The sequence below is a fragment of the Hippichthys cyanospilos genome, chromosome 1, assembly GCF_059441005.1.
Source record: "Hippichthys cyanospilos isolate Australia breed blue-spotted pipefish chromosome 1, RoL_Hcya_1.0, whole genome shotgun sequence".
Taxonomy (NCBI): Eukaryota; Metazoa; Chordata; class Actinopteri; order Syngnathiformes; family Syngnathidae; genus Hippichthys; species Hippichthys cyanospilos.
Window position 1 is genome coordinate 31840233 of NC_142369.1, and position 11397 is coordinate 31851629.

An 11397-nucleotide genomic window follows, 5' to 3' on the forward strand; every position below is an offset into this window, starting at 1 on the left:
GTGCCCACTATATATATATATATATATATATATATATATATATATATATATATATATATATATATATATATATATATATATATATATATATATATATATATATATATATATTAGTGCAGTGCTCAACATAGGGTGTGATGCTATGGGATATCTTGTGGCCTGCATGCTTCATCCAATGGTATCTGCACAGAAGTCAGAGTTCACCCATTTCCCCCAAACAAAGAATCATGGGAAAGTGATTCGAGGGACTGTTAATGACGAAAATGTGCTCACGCTGACGCCGTGATGGACAAAATGAGACTGAACACTGATTCAATGATTCGAATGATGATGACTCGCTGCTGTCAAATTGTAAGATCCTGACAACAGATTGCAATACTGTCTCACTCTTATCATGTACCAACGCACAATGAGGTTGTAAATAAAGGATGTGATCCAATTCTTGTTGTGAAATGCAAATGTCATCATTTTGTTACCACAATTAAAACACAAAAAATATTTTAGGGTTATTGTGCTATAATTGTGGAGAGTGGTATTTTCTCACTAACATTACAAAGCAGTTTTAGTAGAAAGGTAAGATTTATTGCGGGCAGAGGCCCTAGTAAATATCCTGTTGCTGATCTTCACCAAAAGTAAACAGTGAAGTCACAATTTTCATCGAAAGACTTGAATTCTACCTACCTTCTGTCTGTTCGCAGTGTGAGAACGAACACGCTGACTAAGACTGTTCTGGATCAACTGGAAAAATTGTGTCGTAATGAGGTGGCACAATAAGGAGTGCTTGCAGCTGTAGCATATAAAACCAGATGATAAAAAGCCCTCTGTAATCTATAACAGAACACAGCAGATTTCAAAATCTCTTTTGAGCCCTAACCAAAGCAATATATTTCAAAGATGATTGATGTTCATAGTGTGCCAAGTGGACTTGCATTGACGTTAAGAAACAAACTGTGGTCAACGGCACTTTGGTGCCACATTACTTGTGTTTACTTGTTGGGTAACTCAACCTTAAAGTACATAGTTGTGCAAATATTGGCAAACGTACTGTATGTTTCATCATTGTAGCTCAATACTGCATCCAGTCCACACCTGGTTCTCATTGAAACCACATGATATCAAGTGAAATTTCCAGCAGCACAGGCTCAAAGAGCTAAGTGCAAGCAAGAATTGGAAATTATTCTTTGAAAGAAAATCCTTCATAAGATAAAGTCTCATCTTACTGTAGTCAACCTTCACTAAACACTAATTTTGCTTTTCTGATGCTTTATGTCATTAGTACACATACGGGCTGGTGAAATCCCAGATTTCAATTAAATGTGTCTGCTTGTACAAAGAGGACTGAATCTTCAATAACTCTTTCAGTGCCACGCAGAGAAGTCTCATCTTTGAAAATACTTAACTTGTGTGCCAATCATGAGACTTTTCGTCAAATGCATTTTTTAAAAAAATGAAAGAATTACCATATTTTTCCGACTATAGGCCAGCAACATGCTGTCTCCACCAGAATGAACATCCCAGCATGGTTAGCACCAATATATTTATAGAAAATGGATGAATGGGTGGATTTTTTTCACATATTCACATACACTGTACAATGTATAACCCTAACTCTATCCCAATACAGTATACATACATATATATCAAAATTACACATCACAAACTTTTATAGAAGGCCTTGTTCAAATTATACATAATCAATATATTTCTAAAACTCTTTTTGAGCACAGTCATTGATTCACATCTCTTGAATTTCATAGTTGTTGCATAAATTGACATTTTTAACAGATACACATAATTGCTACACTGGTGCTTTGTGTCCTGGTGCTAACATAAATAAACAAATAAGCAAACAAACAAATCAATCAATAAATAAATAAAACCCGTAGAGGAACCGCATGGCTCAAATCATTAGAAAAAGGTTTTGGCTTATAGTCAGATAAATATTGTACCTATTTTCAAACAGTGATTACCAAAGAACAGAATAAGGTATAAACATACTTGATTAAACATCCATACATATAATAAAGAATTGAATCTAATCTTTTGTATGGTACCAGGCAGGTTTGCATGGACATAGAACTCAATAATTTGTTGGTCTTGAAAAATGAGTGAAAACGCTCAAAATTGGCTGGCACTCAAAGGGTTGCCGTTTCCAAAAGCAGTTGGCGCTGGAAGAGTTAACGTGATATTAATTTCAAGATATAGTATCATTTTTGTGGTTCTTGTGTAGACCTGACAACACATTGTGTTTTGTGATTGTGGCAAGAAAACAAACAAAAAACAGTTGAAGCGCAAGTGCTATTTTGCTAGTACCATATTTTCCGCACTGTAATGCGCACCGAAAAGCCTTATTTTTTTGAAAAAGCTGATGGTGCACCTTATAACCAGGTGCGCCTTATATATGGATGCATATTGAGAGTGGGATTGGTAGATGGTGAATGAACTGATAAAGTAAGCTTTACCTGTTTCTTTTGTGTGTTTACAGTTGAACAAGGTTATTCATATTGACATTGAGTTTATTTTGCTATTGAGAGTTTAGAGTTATATTTCAGTTATTATTGTTATTACTTTGAGAATTACTAAATTGTGGTTGATAAAGTTTTAAAATATGTAATTAATTGAGTGTGCGCCTTATAATCCGGTGTGCCTTATATATGGTAAAAGAGATATGTCATTAATTGAGGGTGTGCGTTATAATTCGGTGCACATTATAGTGCGGAAAATACGGTACTTTAAATGCTGTTGCCAATACAATTTACACTCTTTTAATTTCTTTGAGAGATTTTAGTTGGGATTCAAATCTGGAGACTAATAACATTGATAGCTCAATTATGTAACAAAAGGTCCACTCTTACCTACTATTAACTTGGAATTACCATCACAATCAGTGACTTAATTGAAGAAGAGTATATGCAGCTATTGTCTTTTGCAGACTTGAGGTCTGTATGCTCATTTCTGAATCCCTCCGGAATTCTTTTTCTAGGCCCACTACTATTAGTTGATAGTGCTCAAATTTCAACTTCTCCAAATAAAAATAACGTGAAAGTGAATGAATTTAGAACAGAAATGAGCTCAAAGACAAGACTATGGTAACACGGCAGGTATTCGTTCACTCATCAATGATGTCATCTAAAACTACATTGTCAACAGCGCATAAAAATCCAAGAAAGCAAAAAGTGCAAGTTGTGGCTGACCTTTTCGTAGAATGACAGTACTGTAGCAAGTAAATATAGTAGCAGACAAGAAGGGAAGGGCTATTAATTAGACAGTCCGAGCTATGTAAAGCTCCCTAATTGGATATTTACAGAATGAGGGCCAAATAGAATCTGGCCTTTGTCAGCGTAGAGCCAACTCTCAGGAAATATGTTGAAATGGGAAGTGTTTTGTATTTACTCAAACGATAACAAATGGCGGAGAGTGCTCTGCGCCTTTTCTCTTTCGCCTTTGACATATCTGCTGAAACAATTTCAGCCTGGCCGCATGCTCTCGGCGCCGGCTTTTGCGCAGGATTTAGCCTACGTGATCCATCTGTGTACTGTACCTTACAGCGAGTAAACAATGGGTGGAGTCCACAATGGAGGGACGGTGCCCGACATCCCATAATGCTACGCTGAATGAAGTGGGCGGCTGGGTGCCGACGTGTATTTTGCTGTGAACATGTGGGGCCCACGGCTACGCGACTCGCCCTGACTCTGACGTTGGGCCTGTAATGATCCTTTCCGCTTTGGGTCACGTTTTTATCGAGCCATCTCCCACGAACACCGCCACCCAGCTCTCTTCTCTTGCTTTCTCCTCCTTTCCCAAAGCAAACAGCGACTTGCTGACTGAGCGCGCGGGGCCGGAGGACGCGTTCGGACGTCTTTGAACGATTTGACTCTGTGTTGTGAAATGCTGCCGAGTCAGAATGGAAGGCAGATGTTGACCACGGTTATGCAACTTCTCAAATGTTATTCATGGACTCGCTTTTCGGATACGGCAATCGTCGTAACTAAATATATGTATGTTCTCAACGAAAAAAAAAACATGCGTGTTGTAACACCCGGCATGATTCCGGTAACAAACTTTAGAAAACAGACAGTTGTTCTGTCTGTGACTTATGTGGGTTTCAGTGTTTTAATCCCTGGTGAAGATTTTGACCCAACTCAGGCTTTTATATGTTTTTGTTGTGTGATATCAAAGGAAAAGCACACAAAAACCAAACAAAAGGAGGCTAAAATATTGCAAAGATTGTTCATTCTGTACATGTTGAATTTCAACATACCATCCTGCCATCCCTTGTAAACACTTACAAACGGGAGGTCAAGAGGTCCACCCTGCAGATGTCAAATTTAACCCATGTCAGGCTTATTTACTACCATTAAAAATTGGAAATATTGTCAATTTTGGACATACTGAAACGCAATGTTTTATCATGCATTTCCGCCGATTATCGCATAAATCGTTTCAACGGCAACTCGCAAAGAGGGTGCATGAGAAAATTTTGCGAGCCCTAAACCACCAGGGGGCGCTAGCGGACAACTTATGAAATTTGCAAGCCTTTGAATGACTTCATTAAGTGGCTTAGCCTGACTGCCGTAATGCAAAGTTCTTGCTATGCATTGTGGGACTTGTAGTTGACAAAAGGCTTCAATTGACGGACCAAATCTTGCAGGAAAAACTTTAATTTTGCTGCAGGGAAGTGTTTTATTTCATGCAACGAATAACACTACCTGCATATTCCCGGTTGCAAAATCTGCTGCAATAAATAGCTGTTAACATTTGTTTCCTCACAAAATGAAAATTCTTCAAAAAGAAACAGCCTTGGAATATATATATATATATATATATATATATATATATGCTTAATATAACTTGGGCTGTCTTTGAAAGGGTCATAACATCGTGTATATATATATATATATATATATATATATATATATATATATATATATATATATATATATATATATATATATATATATATATATATATATATATATATATATATATATTTTTTTTTTTTTTTTTTTTTTTTTAATTTCAATCGCCCGAAATGTTTAGTGGCACGAGCTCTATCTATAAATATGTATATTTACATATACTGTATATATATATATATATATATATATATATATATATATATATATATATATATATATATATATATATATATATATATATATATATACACGATGTTATGACCCTTTCAAAGACAGCCCAAGTTGGGTGATAATAAAGCCAGATTAGTGTAAAACCCCCGGACACCCAGGGGTTAAAGAAAAAGAAAAAAAACTCGACACACTTTTGGTTTCTGGGCCCTACAGGTTAATCTCAAGGCAAACAGAAGAGCAAAGGGGCACAAAGGTCTCACACCGAGGCAGAAAAATAGAAACGAGAGCTTGAGTCTAGAGTCTCCTCTCCTGCTTACTTGAGCTTATCAAGTGTATCTGAAAGTGAAAACAGCTATGCCAGAAGAAGGAATCGCTTACTTTAATATAGTTTATACACCAAAATGTACACTGGATTTGGACATGAACAATAAATACCTAAAACAGACAAGCGATCGAAAATGGATGCAAGACACACAAGCTATGACAAACTGTATCACTCACAAGGATTTGGATGGTAGATCGACTTCAATGAGGTGAATTATCCATAGAATTGGCTCGACTAGTTGCAGTCATTAAACACCCACCCTCAGTTATGGCTGCATGTGCCAAAGAGGCGGTCCCAATGGGTGAAGTAAGGTGCAAAATTGACATTGTGCCGACGATGATGAGTGTGGTGGTAAGGGGCTCCGCCTAAAAAAGGCAGCAGTCTGTGCAGAGCCCACGGCAGGTTGTAGCCACAGTGGTCCTCCACGGCCAGCCAGGTGTTGAGAATGTGGAAGAGGACCTCGCTCAAGGGGTGACAGTTCACCACGCCGGCGCTGATCTGCGCTAGCAGCAGCAGGGAGAGCAGCTCGGCTGTGCTGGCGTCTTGGGCCTGCAGAGCGAAGGGTACTTGGTTTTGGTGGTGCTGTTGGTGGATGTTGCGGTAGAGCCAGGGGGACCTGAAAACAAGCAAACGTTTAACGCTCTGGACTGATCGGAATTGACTTGTGTCACACATGTTTGAAAATTTGGGGCTTTGAGGGTTGCCTGAAACTTGGGAAATTCTTTAGCCTCCTTTTGTTTATTTTTCGAAAAAACATTCAACCCCACAGTCCACACAGTCCAGCCAACTTGTCCACAATGCTGCCAGTGAATAGTAGCCAATAACAAGTAAAATTACAAAGTAAAACTTGCTGAGGATTATTGTTGAGCGTTTTGAAAGAAAAAGAAAAAAGCTTAAAAGTTTTCTTGGCTGAAGCATTGTGACAAATGCCATTCTGCATAGAAGAATGCAAACATTTGAGTTTCTTCTAAATACAGTAAATGGAGTCAAGTGACTTAGTCCATCATACAGACCAACTATACACATGAAGAAAGTAAACAAAAAAGCAGTTCTCGCAAGAAATGGCTTGTGAAGCTACGTTATGTTTACTTTTCACAGGATGCGTCAGAGAGTGTTGATCGCCTTTTGTCTCATTTGTTGCTGTAATTGTCATGCATTTTTTGCAATTTTTGAGGAGGTAAATCTCACTTTTTTCAATAGCTTTAGTACATTTCTAAGAGCAGAATCGAAATGTGCCATTTCTAAGAACAATTTGCACAAATAGCAAAGCATCATGGTTCCGTTGCAAAAGCAATTTTCTGTCTCTACATATTTAGTGCAGCTCTAAAAAGTAAATATCTGCATCACTGAACATCAGTACCATCACAACCGCAAGCCTTGTTGTGTAGAAATAACAGTCAAATTGCTAAGTCATGTTGCTAGTTTAACCAGTGTACGCTGTAGGCATGTTCTGATGTAAACCGACACTAAAATTTTGATCATCAGAGGTGGGCAACCTTCATTTTTTTGCTGGTCAGACATTCATTTTTCGCCACCTTTCCGTCATCATCTGTTCGTCATTTTTTTCAAGCCAGCCAAAATTGTAACCGTCGGTCCGTCTCTGTATTTTTTCCCAATCTTGCCACTACCAGAGGATGACATTTGACAATGTTTTTTTCTGGTCCGTAATTCGTTAGGCGCTGGTCTACTTCTGTCTGCACTCATGGCACACTGCACTCATACTAATTTTTTTTTCTTTTTTGCACTTACACTTAATGTAAACACCATCTCTGTAGTTCTATAGTTACTCTGCAATTAAAACACAACACTGTAATATAAGTGTAACACGAAAGCAAAGCCAGCTAAGGGGTTAACCCTAGGCTATAATACACTCATGTTTACTAATCCTCATCTGAGGGACCGGAGGCGGGACGAGAGTGCAATTAGCAATCATGTCCTCATGTTCTTTATGTGATACTCAAATAGTAGATGTCGCTTCTCATTTATAACTGCTTGGCCAACAATTGTTGAAGACAGTTTTCAAAAGTAAATTTCATCTGTCACATACAGTACAAGTAAAAGGTAAAATTAACTAAAAAATAAAGTCTTTAGTTAGGGAATTAAAAAACTTATCTTGCATTTTCTGGCCAAGAGCCAATCAGAGAAGGAATGCACATTTCCTCAGCACCCATTGGTTACTTGAAGGAGTGTCCAGCCTTGTTGTGGAATCGCATCCCAGAATGCTTTAATCAGCAAGAAATATCTTTATGTAAAACATTTAAAAATCCAAACAACACAAAAATATTTTAACACTTAATTCTAAACATTACTTTCTACTTTTGGTCAGGGAGATTGTGGACAGTATGAGTTGTGGTTTATGAAACCAGGACTAAGAAAGGGAGCAACTCCAAATAAATCTCCAGAAAAGTCAGCTATTATGTTATAGCTGTAATTGAACCAACCAGCCAAAGTTGACAGCTAAAGTGACTACGTATTGTCACATTGACTGCGGGCTGATTTTTGTTTGCACTGCAGCAATATAGCAGATAAGCATCAAAGTCAGTTGAATTAAATTTCAGTAAGCAAAAAAGAGCTGATGGACATCTGATGTAATGTCGATCCCAACGATTACAAAGACAGATGAAATTACAAAGACAGATGAAAATTGCAATTCTGACATTTCCCAACATTTTTTTGGGGGGCATTCCCGTTATTCTTTGGTCCGTTGGCAGAATGGTTGTCCGTCAGCAACGGACTGTCGGACATTCCACCAGTGCTGACAAAGTGCCCAACTAATAACTATATGAAATTCAGAGGTGGTCAATACAAATTTTTACTGGTCTGTCTCTTCATTCATTCATGTCATTCATCTTTTGTCGGTGCCCTGAGCCACCCTCCATTAACTTCAGTCCGCCATTTTTTTAGGCAAGCCAAACTGTAAGCAGCAGCCCATTGTATATTTTTACCCACACTTTCATCATCACTTTATCGCCACTGAATGTGGGCATTATAAACATTTTGGCTGGTCCCTCTTTCATAGTACCCCGCCTGCTTCCTGAAGACAGCTGCGCACTTGCTGTGAGAGATTTAAGACAAATGTTTGCTCATTGGTTAATGCTTCACACACTGCATTAGGAAAACCGCTGCCTGAAGACAAATGGGATAGGCTCCAGCATGCCCGTGACACCTATGAATATAAGCATTTATGCCAATGGATGGATGGAAAGATGAATGACGTTAGCAACTGATAATGTTGGAAACACATAATTATACTTAATTCGCTTGCCCAGGTGTAAAAGTATTTGCTACTCGTTTACTTGAATGACAAACTGCGTATTTGATGTGCACAGGTGACAATGATGTTGTTTTAGTAGTTTGAGAATTCGACTGGCCTGAGAAAAACTACTTAGTTGGGACAGTACAAAAATAGCTGCTGGCCACAAGCTCCACCTCTCATGTCCTGCTGTGTTGCTACTAGGATCTCTGTTTTGCACAACGGCATCAGGAAACGAAAGGAGCATTGCAAAGCCAGAGCAACAAAATTAAGCATTGGATCAAGGACCGAAACCAAAATCAATAAATCATAGCACCGGCACTGTCACTGTCAGCAAAGCCCGGGACTTTCCATTTTCGTCACCGTATGCACCATGTGACCTGAGATCAGGGATGGGTAACTGGAGTTTCCTGGAGCCGAGCAGCTGAAAGTTGTAATAGCACCACTAGATTTGGAAATCTGTTGAACTGTACGAGCTTCCACTGCAGCACATTCACAGTGTGCGGGGCTTCTGCCACAACATTTCGCTCATGGCTGGGCCACTGGTTTGGCAGCAATGCAAATGCACCAATGAATTAACTCATCAAGCTTGTGGTAAATATTGCTAGTTGTGTGCCAGATCCAAGAAGTTGCTTTCATCGGCAGCTAGTTGTCATCACCCTCCAGAGTCTCAAGCCCTCAGGCGAGAAGCCATTTTTGGGGCAAGGGCCACGACTTGGACTGGGATCTTGCCAAGAACTGCCCTGACAGCAGGACTTATTCATTCCCGTCAAGACTGTTGCAGGATTCCACAGGCCATGCGTCACCCTCCATTTTGAGACATAAAAACCTCTCGTATTGAATGGTCCAAGCAGCAGTAAGCAACCCACTAAATTTCTTTACCCACAAGCTTCACTGTTTCATGTGTAATAGAATTGCTGGTCGCATCACTTGAAGAAACACATCTGTCGGCCAGTCAGAGGAAGTTGATGTAAAGGCCCACCTTCACCTGTGTTCTAGAACCAGCTTGGATGTCCTGAGGAACGGTTCCATTGTAACCACACGGCACAGAAACGTTAAATGAAAAGTGACTTATGGGGCATAAAGAGCCTGTTTTGGGATGAAAGACAACAATGGGAAAGGGACTTATGATCACGCAGGTGCGTGAAAAAATGTACAACATGACTAATTGCACTTAATGTTGTTGCAATTCATGTTGCTTCACTGTTATTAATGTTCCCATTCAAGAATGTTCATGCACAGACTTCAGCATTAACTAATAGTGAAGTCTGTGGTTCGTGCAAGAGAGAGACAGGTTTAAACTAACCCGTGGCCAGAAACTCACTGGACTGAACTTCAACACATGCACACACACAGACACACACACACACACACACACACACACACACACACACATATATATATATATATATATATATATATATATATATATATATATATATATATATATATATATATATATATATATATATAAACTTCACATCGGTATTTTAAACACATATCTAAATGAGCTCAAAAGGTTGGTTATCTTCAGCATCGCAGCGTGAACGTCGACGTCGCATGTCAATCAAATGTGTGCGAGTTTCAACTGTAAGTGCTAATAATAATTTGACTTGAATTGTGTTTACACCCATCAGTGGCGGTTTGAAAAAAGCATGGTTACGAATTGCGACTGGACACGAGGATGTCGAGACGGTGTCCTGTGATGTTGCTCACCTGTGCATGCAGAGATGCCAAAAGAAAAAGAGCGCATCGAAAAGCAGAAAACAGGCAAATACGTCCACAAAAAGCCTCCAAGCGGTCGGCGATTGCTCGGGGAGTTGAGCAGGACTCCTCGCTATCTGGAGGACCGCGGTGGCAGGGAGCACCACGGTCAGGTATTGGACCGCGATCTTGCACATACTCTTCAGCCAGGCTCGCACAGGCGGCGGCGGCTTGTCGGCGGAGATCCTCCACGCGCGGAGCCGCTGACACATTCCGGTCAAGAGATCCAGCATCAAGAAAGGTGCGCAAAACATGGCGTGGGTCAGAAAAGCGCACAGCGCGGGCAAGTAGGGGGAGAGAAGGACTCTCCCGTATTGACTCCTCACGTAGTCCCACAGGCTTTGGAGCATTGGACCACATGCCTCTCCACTCTGCGTGAAAGGTGCGCTCATCGCGGGAAGCGATGTCTATCTATCTACCTTTATCTCGCATCTAATAAGTAACTTCCTCTGAGTCACTTTCACTTACAGGCATAACGCAAATGTTTGGCCCCATTAGTCAGGTTAAACCACACCTTTGAGTCAATCTCCAGGATGAGTATTCCTTCAAGAAGTACACTGTTCACTCACTTCACTGTTTCTCTTTCTCAACATCACTTTGCATAGGGACCCCCCCACCCCCACCCCCCACACTCCCATTGGAGGAGGGACACCACAACACACCACACACGTCTGTATTCATCATTAAAAAAAAAAAAAGAAAAAAAAAGTGTTCAGCACTCGAACAAGAATGTTGTGACTCAAGCAATTGAAAGCACTTCCGGCACGGTGACTCAATAAAGGACAGAATTCTGACATGGTTAGAATGTCCTTCAACAAATGGCAAATAAAAGCCGCAGTGAAAAAGGAGACAGTCTATGCCAGAAAGCGGACCCAAATTCGTAACAGTTGTGTTTCCCACAAACCTATCCAGACTGATTCCTAAAGGCTTAGGGACTGCAGAATGTGTATCCTATAGCAGAGGTC

The 11397-nt window shown here is 39.8% G+C and overlaps 1 protein-coding gene across 2 annotated transcripts; it reads right to left on the reverse strand.

Annotated features, from left to right (window-relative positions):
• Nucleotides 1-5445: 5445 nt before the first annotated feature.
• Nucleotides 5446-11001, reverse strand: LOC148430119 (cholesterol 25-hydroxylase-like). Of its 2 annotated transcripts, none has more exons than XM_088411474.1 (2): nt 10385-11001; nt 5446-6031 (listed from the first exon to the last, which is right to left on the reverse strand). In XM_088411474.1, the coding sequence occupies exons 1-2, from the start codon at nt 10822-10824 to the stop codon at nt 5677-5679; spliced, it is 795 nt and encodes a 264-aa protein (XP_088267600.1). In that variant the 5' UTR covers nt 10825-11001; the 3' UTR covers nt 5446-5676. The 2 variants fall into 2 exon arrangements, 1 of the variants encoding a protein (XP_088267600.1); XR_015865220.1 differs by lacking the exon at nt 5446-6031 and adding an exon at nt 6088-7637 and having other exon boundaries at nt 10385-10533.
• Nucleotides 11002-11397: the final 396 nt, after the last annotated feature.

What these genes read in the sequence shown, in the direction of transcription:
- LOC148430119 (XM_088411474.1), bottom strand. Translation starts at nt 10,824, where the DNA reads ATGAGCGCACCTTTCACGCAGAGTGGAGAGGCATGTGGTCCAATGCTC. An exon ending in TGGCATCTCTGCATGCACAG is followed by an intron (nt 6,032 to 10,384) that starts GTGAGCAACATC and finishes GCTTGTTTTCAG; the next exon opens with GTCCCCCTGGCTCTACCGCA.